This window comes from Triturus cristatus, chromosome 11, assembly GCF_964204655.1.
Source record: "Triturus cristatus chromosome 11, aTriCri1.1, whole genome shotgun sequence".
NCBI classification, from domain to species: domain Eukaryota; kingdom Metazoa; phylum Chordata; class Amphibia; order Caudata; family Salamandridae; genus Triturus; species Triturus cristatus.
The window spans coordinates 403,291,856-403,307,185 of record NC_140594.1 but is presented as its reverse complement, the minus strand read 5'-3'; the positions used below and the strand labels follow the sequence as shown (position 1 = coordinate 403,307,185).

Genomic DNA, 15,330 nt, shown 5'->3' with positions numbered 1-15,330 from the left:
CACTAGGCATGCTAGTCTGGCTCACTTAAGATGATTCTTCTGTTGTTAAGAAGACCCCAATACTGAAGAGCAAACTCCCTATTGCTTAGCCCAATGATAATTAAGGTATGCAGTACAATAAAGGAACTCACCTTGCGGAGAATGAACTGACGGACGAGAAAGAATAGCAAAGCAGACATAATACCAGAGAGAAGTGGCGAGATAAACCAAGATAAAACTGGAAAGAAAAAAGAAAAAAAACACTATTAACATTAGAAACGGGAAACAAATTAAACAAAATCCTAGCTGGGAAACTGCATTACTCACCAATTCTAAGCAGCTCTATCCACTGGACTCCTTGCTGCCCTTTGGCCACCAGCGAGAAACCAATTGTGGCTCCCACAATACAATGGGTACCGGAAATAGGAAGCTTCAAAAATGAAGCAGCTAGCTGCCATACAGCCGAACCTAAAAAAGAAAATGAATGTATGCATTAGTTTACAGACTGATGCGGACCCATGGGGTGGTCCACTGCCTAATAGCTAGTTTAAGTATGTGCCCTTACGATTATGCTTTTCACAGTAATTAAGAAATAAATAGTAGGATAAAACAATGTCAGTACTTTAAGTTTTATGTAGGCCGAAAAAACAGTTTTGTACCTCAAAGGTCACTCGTCTAATCTGAGGACTATGCTCTGCAATAAAACTATCAGCTGCAGTTTGTTCGATAGGTTTGCAAAAGCTTTAGTGAGCACAGGCACCTTCTGTTCACTCTACACATACAGCACAAGCTGCTGAAGTAGCTACAGAATTAGAGGAAATTAAATGCAGCTGGGAGTTTAAACTATTACAGGCGTGACCGGTCACCCACTTGTCACCAACACCAATCAGTCAAAACCAAAACAGAGGCTGTCCCTGAAATGGGTACAAGGATGAGCAATCAGTGAGCTCATTACCCCGGCTGCATGATAGCGGTTATCCCGACATTCTTTTGGCCTAGCACGATCGACAATCGTGTGTAGATTGTCACCCAGACAATCCTCCAAGTTGTGAGATTTGAATCTGGCTGTGTGGCCTTGAGTGGTGCACCAATGTACCCTTCTCACAAGACTATGGTCTGTAGCCGGGGACATATACATTAAGTAGAAATGACAGAGTACAAGGTTTAACTAATAAGCAAGTTTTTCCTAGTTAGTAGGTGTATAGTGCCAACCGGAACCACTTGTGTTAAGTTCAGGTTGAATGTAGTGCCCAGACGCTGCTCTAACATCCATACTAAATGCATGTGTGTATTGTACAGGTAGCAAAGCTCAATGTTCAATTTGAGTGTATGCTTCACCAGATGAATGGGTCCCATTATGGACGACCCCTGGTACAAAATCACCACAAGACTGAGGTGGCAGCTTAGACTTCCCAGGCAAAGAAACACATTGATGGCACTGCTGCTCTGGGAGAAACAGCCCCAAATATTCAACTATCATACAAGAAAGAGCAGCTTTAAAAATGGAGTGAAACCTCAGAAGTTTTCGTAGATTATCTCTCTCAGAGAACTACCATCAGGGCCGTTGGCGGGCAGGCACAGGAGAGGTGATAAGAATGGTTTAGGCAGGGCTTGCCCGTATCACAAGTTAAACTCCCACAAGGACTGCTGAAAGCCAGGTGCGGAGCTTAACCTCGATTGTGCTGCGGTTGTGGGTCCTTCAGTTGTAGACACCACTCATTAATGCCCGATGAGAAAAGAACACTCAGACGGGGTCTGCTCTACAATTAGAATACAATCAGTTCCAGGCCTTTGACAGATCTGGAAAAGGACTATAAAAGTGGGACGTGACCATTACCACTTCGTTCCAGTGCTTTTATGAACAAGCATTTGCAATGAAATAGGTCTCGCATTTACGCAAATTTAAGCTACTGGCATTGTAAATGACAATGCCTTTTATTGGTTTTAAAAACCAAAACATAAATAAAAGGCATTGCAATTTACAATGCCAACAGCTCAAACTGCCGTAAACGCGAGACCTATTGCAAACGGTAGGTATCACGAGGGCGGGGGTGAAGAAGGCACGGACAACAGTATGAAGCGCTTCATAAACACAATACAAACTTCCCTGTTTGCGTGTATGAGGGCAGACGCTCACAAAATGCTTATCTTCGGTTAACTAGCTCTCAAGAGGTAGCAGGATTCCGTTCAGACATCAAAAACATGTGAGGAGTGAGTTCATGAGCTCCCTCCTGGATCACTTTGTCCCACAGTGCACTCTGAATGAGTGAAGTAGTTGGCTTCGGGCATCCGATCAGCCAGCTCAGAAGAGTGTACCTTGAAGGCGTGTAGTGCCTGCTATCTATTCTAGTCGCTTCTGTTTGCAGTAGTAATACGTTTATTAAGACAAATCTCCATAAAACGTAACTTGCAACAGCTTTAAAAACCATATAACAATCCCATAAACCAGCATCCTAACTGGCCTTCATTAAAAAGTAACACTTGGTGTTTAATACACGTTAAAAAGTGTTTCTCGGCCCTGTCTGGCCCGGCTCTGTTTCTCTTGTTGCGCTTCCAGGGCTGGTTCCCGATCTCCCTACAGCACCCTGATGCCTCTGGGCCCTAACCGGGGCTTTAAAGAAACTACAATTCCTTCTCTACTGCGAGGCCTCGGCAGGTCAAGATTAAGGCTGGGCAAAACACTATGCTCGCATAGTTTGCGAAGTTCGCGCTACTTCGCACTACGCGAATTGCACGTAGCACAGTGCGAACACGCGTAGCGCAGTGTTGCGTAGTGCTGCGGTCATTTTTTGCTTGCTCACGGTCCTCAACGTCAAGTTGGCGACCGCGAGCATGCATAATGACATCCCGGCGAGACTTTCCTTGTTCACGATCAGCAACATCAAGTTGGCGATCGCGAGCATGGAAAATAAACATCCCGGCGAGATTCCCAACGCGAGGTGGTCAGGTTTCTCATTGCGAGTGGTCGCGTATGCTCGCGATGAGAAACTACCAGTTCACGTTGAGAAAGCCGACGCTCGAGTAAAAATCTACTCGAGCAGCAGAAAACTACAGCTCGCACTGTGCAAGATGCCATTTTCAATGATTGCGCAGTGCGGACAAGCAACCGGCACTGTGCAATCATTGAAAACGACATCTGGCACAGTGCGAACAAGGTACTACGCAGTTCGCGAAGTGCTACGCGTAGCTTGCGTAGTGCACTTTGCGTAGCTTCGCAAAGTGCTACTTCGCGAACTACGCCCAGGGTTAGTCAAGATTCGCAATCACGACCCCAGCCCCAGAGCGGTTCTATCAAGCGCCTGGAAGCCATTGGGTTACGCAGTATCCCCTACACAAACAGAAGGATACAAATAAATGAGTGTGTTTAGACAAGTGAAATGCGAGCCTAGCTTTGCCTTACTACTCTATATATAATAATACATGGCTTTCTAGCGCTTGGTTACAGGTCGACCGATTCGAACTGCTATAGATAAGATGTGATATTAGGCACCTGCTCGATGGTGCTCAGTTTAAGCTCGTGAGCGAGAAACTGCTGAGCTGGCTCCAGGATTTCAAGTTGCGACTGATGGCTCGACAGGAGTCAGCAGCTGGCGCTGAACTCACTGAGCTATCTCACAGAGTTCGGTCTGAAGTTCTAGTCGTGCTGTTACATCACAATCCTTGCTGTGAGATTTTCTTCCCAATGGTGAAAAGTGTGCTTTACGTTTTACAAGCAGTAGTGCCTTCCCCACAAATCTATAAACTTGTCTGTGGCATCTTTGATCTATTGCAATAGTGCTACTAGTGGATACTGAACCAGATTGCAAAATCTATTTTTCAGAATGCTGGTTATTTCGGATTCAGTTGCCGTACTTACTTATGCAAATTAAACGTAGAACTATAGTAAATATTAAACTGCAATATTTGGCTACTCTTTTGGGATAAATGTTGCTGGAACAATTTTCAGGAAACATTTGATTTTACTTTTTGGGGAAATACATTAGAGTAATTGCTTCCCTCGTTTCCAACCTGCGATCGCTTTCAGCATCCTAATTTACGACTCAAACCCAGTGCAGTAATATTATGTGTCGTAATCAAAGTTATTCATCGATCAGCCAGCCTATTTTGTGTGGTTTCACTGTAAAGAAGCAACAGTCATCCCTCTTAACCTATAATGGTCTTCCATCTTTCCAGTGATGTTCACTGCAGTATATCAGTGCATGATGTACAACACATCAGTCATATAAAGACCCGTACACATCTTTGGCCCAAAAAACAGGAAAATTATGAGAAAACTTACAGCATCGCACGGTGCCTTTAACAGCTTCCCCTGGGCCTAATAAATCCATCACTAGAAAACTGGCGACGGAGCTAAAGCTCATATTTCAGGGTCGTCAAAAAGCACAGATTCCTTCACAGTTGACAACACCGTGGGCCTGACACGGAAGTCATTATCACGAGGGCCAATTAACCAAACCGCAGTTGCCCCTGCGCGATTGACAACCGCTTCAAGGATGTTTGCCAGGGTCTGTCAACGTAGGAGTGAACGAGCCCCAACCCTGCCTTCCCTCTCTGAAGAGGTGAGAGCGGATCTCCACATAGAATGCTATAAGCATAAAACATTTTACTTGCCATTATGATGCGATGTTGCTGTTTGGACAGCTTTACCTGCTCAGGTTATATCACTGAACAAATGGAGTCCCGGAAATGTATTGCTATGTAAGAGTAACTACGCTGTAATGGCCAGACCACGATAATTGAAGCCATATGGCAGAAATGCGCGTGATAGACCCCAATAGGCCATGGGCGGAGCTATGCGCCCACCTCTGGCCTATTGTGTGCCATCTTTAAAACAAACATGCAGGCAAAGGCCAATAACCGGCCGCAAAAGTAAAAACACATGCACAAGCGTGTTCATTTCCAGGGTCCATTTCTGAACCCCGGACAAAAGGACTCTCGCCTGCGCGAGCACTGCTGCGCAGTGCAAGGCAGGTCGCGAGACCTAAAGAAAGGAATCGGCTACCCTGCAGAGTAGCCACAAAATCCTGACATTCAGAACTAGTGTCTTGTCTGTCAGGAATCTCCAGAGAAGGGCAGTGGGTCTGCCTGTTACCTTGGAGTTGCAGACCATCTGAAAGTGGGGAAGAAATGCCTGGCCCCTATAGGGAGACAAATGCTATGAAGAAACTAAGTAACTGGCACCGGCCAGTTGGTCTACCAGCCTCACCAACCTAACCTCAAGACACTCATCATCCTACAAGAGTCATGACAGCTATCCTTCAGTGCTCTGCAGCTATGAGCTACTGTGAACTAACACCCTACAGGTACAAGCCTGAGGAACAGCTATAAGTGACCACTCTTTCATTCCCCACCACTCCACAGGGAGGACACTGCCACTAACTGAAGTGACTGGTACAGAATGCCAGAGTCCACTCAAGAAGCCAGCAAAATCTTGTTTTGGGCAGATCAAAGGTGGCCTGTCGACCAGCATGCTCACTTGTTTGGAGAATTTGACAGCAGCGTGGTTGCACATATCTGACTGAAGAACCAAGGACACATGCCCATTGCATCAGTTAAAACCGAGGTGAAGCCAAGAGTGCTGACCTCTACAGAGTGCCTCATGTATCCAACAAAAATGGGTTGTGACAAAAACATAATTGGAATACTCCGTGCAGGGACATTAAAGGACTGTCTTACAGGCCACATAACTAATAAGCTACTTGTGCACTTGGTGAGCCTTCACTTCCGCGTATGTTAAACAAGACTAGTTTCTGTGCAGAATTCCCGATATTGCATTTGCAGTTGTGTCTTAAGTTATTTCTGTGTAGCATTGTGTTTGGTAGTGCTTTAAGGAACATATTTCACAAAAAGAAGCATGGGAAAGAAAGCGGAGTCCAATCTCTGCCACCACACTACCCCCCCTGAAAAACTTTGGCTTAATTGCCCTGCAACCAAAGAAGGTAAAGTGCTGAGTGGATGTAATTGGTGTTCAGTTTGCAGGGCCATTGTAGGTCAGGCAGCAGCAACCAGGTTTGCCCCATGAACCCCAGAACAGGCCCGGAGAGATTCTATTTCTTTAACACAATAGGGATCAGAAAACCCAGATGCGCCTCTGAAGGACCACACTGGCAACAAATGTCAACACAAATATAGTGGTGGGGTTAGTATTCAGGTGACTAGATTCTCTAACAGTCATATTTGTTAGTTTAAGGAGGAGCAGCGACTGGTTATTCAATGGGAATGGGGGGGGGGGGGGTATTAGCAGGCCTTGGGTAGGAGTGCTCCTCGGAAGACATCCAACAGTAAAAATAGACTCATGTACTGAAAATATTCCACGCATGCCACTGAAAACTGATCTGCACTTCTGTGGGGAATGGATTCATTTGTACAGATGGTGACAGTGAAAGGCACGAACGTTTTAGGGTAAGACAGCTGAGGAGCAGGCTAGACAGAAGTGTTCGATACAGCTTTTTAATTTCTCAAAAAGCTACCTACAACACAAGTGGACATATTCCCATGAAGAAGTCAATAGAAAGTAAAAAGGAATGGGCCATCATTTTAGCTCCCTACCAAGATTTCAAGTAGATCTTCGCCAAAACGTAGACTTTATCCTATGGTCACAGCCACGTACCAGAATGTTTTTCTTTTACGGGTTCTTACTCTTGAGGCAGTAACGTACAGCAGGTAACCTAGGAAGCTAGCTGAACAAAGCAACTTAATACCCCTGACTAGCATATAAGTTCACCTAGGCAGAAAAGAGTAAAGTAAATGGGTGTGGCTTGCCTTTTCAGTTATAAACCAGACCCATTTGGTTTACTAAAGTGACCAGGCGCTAAATTTGTTTTTCATCAGCATGCCAACAGCAGCAGGAGAGCTACTGGATGTGCTGCATCTTATTAGCGGCGTTGTGGCTAAAGGCAACAATAGTTCCTCCAATGAAAACCTTTGGAGGAACAACTAAAGTCAACCAATGAGCCTTGTAGTGAGAAGATGCATAGATTTTTGTAGATCAGGCATGTAAAAAAAAAAAAAAAAGCTGAATTAGAATGATTTTATAGCAGGCTTTTCAAATTTTAAAAAGTCCTTTATGCATTTAAACAGAACAGCTTCCGGGGGTAGGGTTTAAAGAACCTAAACAGGAGCATGCTCCTTTGAAAAGCATCTTAAGATTGGTCGAAATACCAGCAGTTATTACAAGGAGGCAAAAAGAAGAGGTCTTAATGTTGGAAGAATCTTATGGAGAGGACAAGCAGGATATATGAAAAATTATGCCCATGGAAAGGATTTACTGCTAATTCAGATAAGGTATATACACACAACTACAGCCAATGAGGATTGCTTAATATTTTCGTGTACAACACCACGTCCGGTGCATTTTTGCAGGAGCGCAACTCGCTATGCTGCAAAATCTACTGTGCATGGTTTTTTTCCCTAGAAGAAACTAGCACAGAGAATCTATATCCGGAACTGCCATTGCCCCACAGTCTAGGATATAAGTTACTGAACACCAGCAAATGGTGAAGTATTCTCCACAGCCGGGTTGGTGTTTTAATATGCAGCCTTGTAAAAATCTTCCAGCCCAGATTTTTTTTTTTAGCTATTTGGCTAACCAGGATTGCCTCGATGTTGGTACGTACATCTTGTCAAAAACACTACAGACCACCTAGATAATTTAATCACACATCAGAGGGCTTCAGTGAAGGAAGCCAATGTTTTGCAGGGAACAGCAGGTTTTGAGTACAGGGAACACCACTGTGTAGGTGGCTGTTTTCAAGCAGTCCGATTGCAGTGTCTGATGACGAGATGTAATGCTCACCATTTAGAAGTCTGTTTAAGCAGATGCTCACCAGCCCCTAAGAACACTGGTTGAGGCATTGGTGTTTACCCCGGTGGATCCTGGAGGAGTTTGTAAACTATAAGTAGCAAGCACAAATGCATTTATTACTAACGTGAAGGGTTTATGTATGATGCCGAAACCCTTCATGAATGAACCCTGTTGGGCGAAGGGTGATACATGCAAGATCGGTTTCCAGCACCCTGGGCCTACGTGGTAGCCACAACTTGAACCGTGCTGCCAAAGTATATTATACCAGTATGACAGACCTTGAAGCTGCAAGTTAAAATGGTTCAGACGAGAGGGGCACTTTAGTTACCTTTTCAAAGTTGCATAAAGTGGATTTAGTTTGTGCGGCAGTGTCCATGTCATAGCAAAGTCATGCAATTAATATACAGGGTGAATTGAGTGTTGGACAAAGGACGAGTGTGCTTAAAAACTGATAGTTGGGCTTTATAGACAACTGTCAAAAAAGGTTCCTATTTTGTGAAGCTACCTAAAAGGATTACGTGGAGGTTTTTTGGGAGAAAGGTGAAATCTCAGACTCAAGAGCTTAATGCTGGCTCCATCCTTAAAGCACATTTGGACATGCACCTAAAAGTATGACAGAAACCAAACTTACCAAACATGGCACTCACAGATCCTGCCATCAGTAGCTCTTGGGTGGTGTTGTACATTTCCACATCAATCAGCCCTTTGCGGATGGTCTCGCTGACTTTGGCTCCCAAAAGGACTGAGCCCACCGTCTCAAAGATGGATGCCAAAATGCATGCTTGCCGGAGCGTCACCACGCCAGATCCCACTGCTGTCCCAAAGGAGTTTGCTACATCATTGGCACCCACAGAAAAGGCAAGGACGAACGCGATGATAAAGCCCACTATAAGCAGCCAAAGGAATGCAGTCAACGGCCCACCGCTCTCTGCACCCACTATGCTTGTAACTAAACTCATCAAGGCTGTCGTTGATTCCATGTTTATCAAAATTAGTGGTTCAAAAAATATTTAACTTGATATGTAAACAAAATGAGGTATGAAAATATTCAATAAATAATGTATTATAAAATTAAATAAGACTGTAAACTATGATATGTATTGAGGTGTTAACCTATTGCTATCCTCTACGTATCAGCGTCTGTTTTCTAGAGTTCGTTTGTCTCCGACGAGTTAAAGATGATGAATAAAGCCCCATGGTGAAGAGAGATGGAACAGCAAGTTCTTCATTCTGTAGAGGGAAAGAAATAATAAAGAATATTCAAAACTGGTCACATAGGTCTTAAATAAGAGAACTGACTGACAATTGAGAAATGCAAAATAAACATTTACTGAAACAATTTAAGCACAAGAATATATGGGTTAACTGGACTACTTTTTTGGCTAAGAAATTGAAATACCTGCTTAGCAAGTGTTATAGTGGAGCTATTGAATTTGAGCGCAGAGAGTGGGTGCAGTTATTGATTCAAAAGACTTCAAAGCATATGAGGACATGTGAAAGGTATTTATAGGTATTAAACATATAAACATGGGGAGAGGAGTGGAACTCAAATACTAATCTACTGAAACCGCTAAATGTTTGAGACTCTAATCTGTAGCATGGAAACTACCATCTAGAAAGCTTACACCTTGCAAAGGGGCCTAACAATTTAACATGGGTTTGGGATTTCCTTGCTTTGGGGTAAATTAAAGCGCTTTAACGGGGATACTACTACATCCATAGACCCCCAATAGTTCGGTAACTATCCGAGGGGGCAGAACTAAAACGGCTAACGGACAATATTGCCCCTTCTGTGGAATCCACAAAGGCAACATGTATTACAGTACTACAGCACACAGCAAGTATTCCAATCCCAATGTTATTGGAGATAATCAGGCCTGGGCTTAGTTCGCAGAGTTTTGCTACGCAGCACCCCGCAAAGTGACAAAAAAAAAAACACTCTGCAGAGCCCAGCAAGAACTGTCGTTCGCGCTGTTCTCCCTGCCGCCTGGGTGGAAATTCTACCCAAGCAGCAGCTCGCGCTCGACCAACTTAACATCCATGAGCGCAAAAAAAAAAAAAAAAAAAAAAAAAAAAACGCTGCTGCGCTAAGCAGAGTTTTCTACACTCCGGAGTGCAGAAAACTCTGCAATCTCAGCGGAGTTCACTGCCCAAGCCTAGAGATAAACAATATCTCGGGACCCTTTTAGAACCACAAGGGCAGCAACCTTCTCTAGTGTCGACACAGGCGGCATCCTCCTCTAGTACCGATGTCAGTTTTAAACCGATTGCCATTGATGGTATTACCTAAAATTGTGGGTTGAGCTGGATTTTTATGTACAGCTTCCCATAGATATGCATTAAAAATACATAATTGTGTTCGATTATATAATGGCAACAATACAGTGTTAAAATGAGGTGTCTGATTTTTAAAAAATGTCCATTGTTTTAAAAAAAATGCGTACAAATAAGTCAAACAACTGAAAATGTAAATATAAAAGGTCAAACTTGCGTGGAAGATGCGGCTAGTCTAGACAAATATTTCTGTAATCAAGCGGCAAAGCTCTCAGCTTATCAAAGTATTTAGCGATGATACAAAGACTTCGACATTATGATCCCGCTCGAGATTCATGCAAAAAAGCCAGACCGGTAAATGAAAGTTCACCCACTAAACCCACAGAAATCGGAAGCAACCCTCCATAGGACAGAAGGACCCTTACATTTAAGAAAATAAAAAAAGAGGGGGGTATAAATGCCTGTATTCCTTAAAATAAAACCCTCCCGCCGTGGATTTGAATTTGAAGTGACCTTCCCGCTCATTCCGAAGGTCTCTGCAGAACAGCAGAGAAAGAGGAAACGATTCTTCCCGCCCACGTCTCCCGCCCAGGCTGTCTAGTACGGCGCTGAAGGGCGAGAGCGTCAAGGCTTTAAACAGGGCTATCGGCGAATACTCCCAACCCTGGCACGGGATTGGAAAAAAGTACTACACCCGAGGTTGGCAGAGAGCCATCGGGCACGATGTGCGGTGCGCGCTTGGCATACAAGAGGGCAGGTGAGGAGTCTTGCACAGCAACAAAGAACTACCGCCTCCCTCTTATAGTACACTCACTGTGCGCCATTATCCATTCATTGACAAGCCGATTCCACAGCTATTTAAACCGATACTAGAAAATACCACTGCATTCTGACCTACGTGCATTATATAGAGATGGTCGTCATTTCGTTTAAGGTCAGGGTAATTTAAATTTCCGAAGAATGCTGCCACCCACATACCGGATCACCAGACAGACAAGACAACCAAACTCATAAAATCACCCGGACGACGGAAACCAACATGCGCGGACCGCAATATTCAGAGGGGACTGGGTTCACTCTGCACCGCTACAGTAGATCTGTGTCCATTCTACCCTCCATTAGGTCGTACATCCATGTCAGAGCCCCCGCCGTCCGCTCCTCTCCCGGGGCACTGGGACAGCTGAATGTGAAGCTGGCGCGGGCTATTTATAGCCTGCCCTAAACCAAGCATCTGATGCCAGCGCACCTTCACAATTAGGCTCGTGGACTTATCTACCGTTTCCAATAGCACCCTATGCACTCAATGCACAATTTACGATAAAGACGTCCAGATTGTTCATAGGTTTCAACACCCAAGTCAATAAATAAAACTGCTTATGAAAATAAAACGCTGTCTGGATGAGTGCGGCGGTTGTCACAGCAAAGCAGCGAAAGGGAGCACAGGGCGGTGCTAGCAACCCCCCTTTAGAGAGGAGATTGCACAACGAGAAGAAGCCGGTTTTATCTGCTTTTAAGTTGCGAGTGAAAAGCCTTGCTGATGGCTTAGCACTCTCCCTCCAACCGGCGCGGCCCGCAATTCCGTCAGCGACAAGCGATCGCAACCCAAGGACGCAAGGCGCGCTTTTCTTACCCTATTTACCCACCTCCCCGCACCTAAATGTATAGTTAAACTTGCATGCACAGCTCGAGATTGACCCCTTGTGGACTATCAGCTCCGTAGCATGCTAGGGTACGTTTCAACAGGCACAGCCCGCTAACATGCGAAACCGACCAAGCAAAGCTTTTCAAACGCTTGCCCTGCTTGGTACGGCTTACTCTCGCCACACTCCCGTGGTGCCAAGAGCGTCAAGGATGCAACCAGACTGCACCCTGCATGGGTCGCATGCGGCCTTCCTGACCTTTACATGTGGTACAATGGTCAACAGCAACACTGGGCTGCTGTTTCCTCGACTCCGCACCATCATCGAGAAGTTAGTTAAATAAACAGGCAAGACTTTATTTAAAGTCTAATTGAAGTTACCGCGATGAAGTACCTAGGTTATGCTAGCCCGCATAACTTTATAAACACTTATTTTTAAAAACATCTTGCAGCAAGTGTAAAAACAGGACAAGGTATCTACAAAATTCAAAAAGTGCATTTCATTAGCAGACGTTTCACCTTAGTACACCACGTTATATTAATGCGTTTAAAAAGGTGTTTTTTTTTTTAAACGCAATAGTTTTCAAACAAGAATTTACAAACATTCACTCTTCACCCCACACTGACAATGTCAATAGTGAAATTGATGCAAGTCAGTTGGTAAGTGCACTCTTTGGGCTTCGTACCTATTATACACGAACATTATAGACTATTAAATAAAAAAAACACAGGAGACGGTTTTATAAGATACACACCCATATGTCATGTACTTCGACGTCCTCATATATGATCAGAAAAAAGGAGGGAAGAGAACTGGATTGCCTAGAATCACACAGTGCTGTAAAGTGGGTGACGCCGGGATGAATCCCAGATTTTCTGGTTTCAGACTGTGCAATGAAGCCACTGTATGTTTCTGCTTCACTTCCACTACACCCACCTCACTGGCATGCCCCGCCCCAAACGCTACCCTATTGGCTTCAATGCGGCCCATGATCACATCACAGACAAAACCTTCTGGCCCTTGGGAAAATGTGGGTACCCATGGCTAGAGGGTGCTTAACGGCCCAGATCATTGGTGCAAGTAACAAGATGATTCTACTGTTAAAAAGGGGGAATATTTAAGGCAGGTTTCAATCAACAGAAGAAAGGCCAACAACAGGTTGTCCCAATGATGACGGAACCATCTGACAGGGTACAAGTCTACCATGTTAGAAAAGGGCTGCCCAGGAAAGAAAGATGTTGTGCCGCTGAGCTAGTATCCGATCAGACACCCGCGAAGGCGTAACTGACGTCTAGCCAGGGATATATGTGGATTCCAACAAAAGTTGGAAGGCATGCTCATCATGGCGAGAGCTCAACATCGATCAATAAATGCAAATTGTGCAATGATACATGGCGAGTGGGATCCACGTACCAGAAGATAGATAGCACAGCAAGCCACAATCGTAATAGTGAGACTGACCTACCATGGGACACTCAACTGCCCTTTAGAGGATACATGCAGTCCGGTAGATTAAGGCTCTTTTGATGCATATAGATTACGTTCTTTTGAACTAATTACACTTGATTAAAGTATAGAAACGTTGTGCAGGATAACTGCTCTAATAGCAGCAACCCACAATGACGTACGAATTGTTCTAATGGTTCACTCAACCAATGAGCATTAGATTCTCAAGTAGTAAAACAGTACGCTTGTGAATCACGTGTACAAACATCCAGCTCTTAAATCCACGACACCTTAAGAAAGTATTTGTTGAAGCGAGAAAATGACGCGCTACAGGTGTCCTATGACAACTATTTATGCAATTAAGCGTATTCAATGATCTAAGGGTTGCGCCGTGGAAAAGCTATACAAGTAAGTATAACATCGTCCTATAGATGTAACTGGTATACTGGATTGTTGGGTCAAAGGGCACGAACGCCCCCCCCCCCCAAAAAAAAACCTCAGGTATGCGGTCTGTAAACCAGCCTGCTGTCGTACAAAGCCCAGGTCTGAAACTCTGCCTTGGCAACAACATCAAGGACTACTACTGCTGGGGGTAAGCCACCACCATATATCGCAATTCAGAAAAACTTAAGCTCCCACTTTCACGAAACAAACCACGTGTCCGATGCCTTGTTGCATGCAATAGGTCGATCGTGCTACATCACTAACCTTGTCCCCCGCAAGACAGCCAGTAGACAACAAGCTTCAGTTTCGTCACACTACTAGCCTCCTCACGTGTCTGCTCCCAACCTTTCATCATGTTGAACATCTACACTCCAGTTTAAATGGGACTCCATCGACCCTAATTACAATGAATATCACATTCTGTTACGTGTGAACTGCCTCCGTATTCTATAAACTCCACCCTGCACCTCACATGGCATGGAGCGTTGTACGCCTCGTAGTGGCATTTTTTGGTGGGCACGTAAGAGATCAGTGTGTCCACAAGGTGCCGCGAATAAGGCGCCGGGGGAACAAGATAACAGTCCGAGCTAGCTATACTTCGAGTTTAAGACAGGAAGCTCTTTCTGTGCCGGCGCCATTATGCCCTAGGAAGGACAGGCCTGACTACGAGCAGGTGGGATATATACTCTGATTAATAGACACCTCGCGCTACCATCATTGGAAACGTGAAAGCCGGTGTGCACACGAAAGTGTGCGGAGGTGTAAGAGTAGGGGAAATAAGCCCGCTTGGTATATACAGTTTAATACACACTAGAACCTCAGGACCCCTACCGGCTTCAAGCAAGGTCTGTCAGACACGCACGCATACGCAATATACCAAGCCATGCGACTAGTACCGAGGTAAAGGAAGGGGTGGTTAAAGGCCTTGGAAACGCGGAAGGATATTAAGTTCAGTCGGAAAATGAACACAACCGGAAGATGGTGGAAAAGAATGGGCATGCACGGAATACAAAAAGAGAAGAGACGAGGAGGAAAATTAAGGTGCTCAAGTACTCACCAAAGCCGGAAAGGCCGCACTACTTCTCCTCCGCTCCTTAACTGGACGAACCACTCAGTTGAGCACGAGATTCCTCCTCCGCGCCTGCGCACAAATCGCTGCCGTGAACAGACTAAAACAAGGGGGGGGGGGGGGGGAGGAAAAAACGGGATCCTCGGGAACCGCGCGGGCGGGAAATCGCCGACCTCGAGACCTCCGTCACCGAGCACGTCTAAAAAGATAAAAACAGAGCCGCGAACACCGCCGCCATTCACTGACAGATCCCGCGCGCCGGCTGTATTTATAAAAGGCTGGGTATGGTCACGCCTCCCTGCGTCACCGCTCGACCCAACCTGTACCGCCCCTGGGAGTGTTCAGCGAGAAAGCCCGCCTACATCCTGTAAGAAGGAGAGGCCGGTCATAGAGCAGGCTAAGCTCAGTGACCTCTCCGGTGGAACGTGTCTGAGCCACGCCTTTTGAGCGGCTGCAGTATGCTGTGCTCACATCTTGCAAGAAGGCCCTTCGCAAGGCCCTCCCACATCCTATGAGGCTGTCACTCAAAGGCTGCCCAACCCATCCTGAGAAGTGTCAGTCGACATATAGGCTCCACCCACGTTGTTCTCTGTAGCTCCAAAGCCCATCAAATGTGGTTCACACACATTTATTCCTTCATAATGCGACGTACAGTCAAGGGACTGGTCGGTGAC

General features: G+C 45.2%; 1 protein-coding gene across 4 annotated transcripts in view; it reads right to left on the bottom strand.

Moving 5' to 3' along the window:
• SLC20A1 (solute carrier family 20 member 1) overlaps nt 1-15,073 on the bottom strand; it is a 37,832-nt gene extending 22,759 nt beyond the window's left edge. Inside the window, exons 1-4 of one of the 4 annotated variants that reach the window (XM_085635793.1) lie at nt 14,645-15,073; nt 8,415-9,013; nt 307-447; nt 132-217 (exon numbers count right to left, since the gene is read on the bottom strand). In XM_085635793.1, the coding sequence (XP_085491919.1) occupies nt 132-217; nt 307-447; nt 8,415-8,763 (576 nt within the window). In that variant the 5' untranslated portion in view covers nt 8,764-9,013; nt 14,645-15,073. Of the gene's footprint in view, nt 1-131; nt 218-306; nt 448-8,414; nt 9,014-11,077; nt 11,235-12,451; nt 12,641-14,644 lie in introns of those variants that run through there. The other 3 variants (XM_085635796.1, XM_085635794.1, XM_085635795.1) reach the window with 3 other exon arrangements.
• Nucleotides 15,074-15,330: the final 257 nt, after the last annotated feature.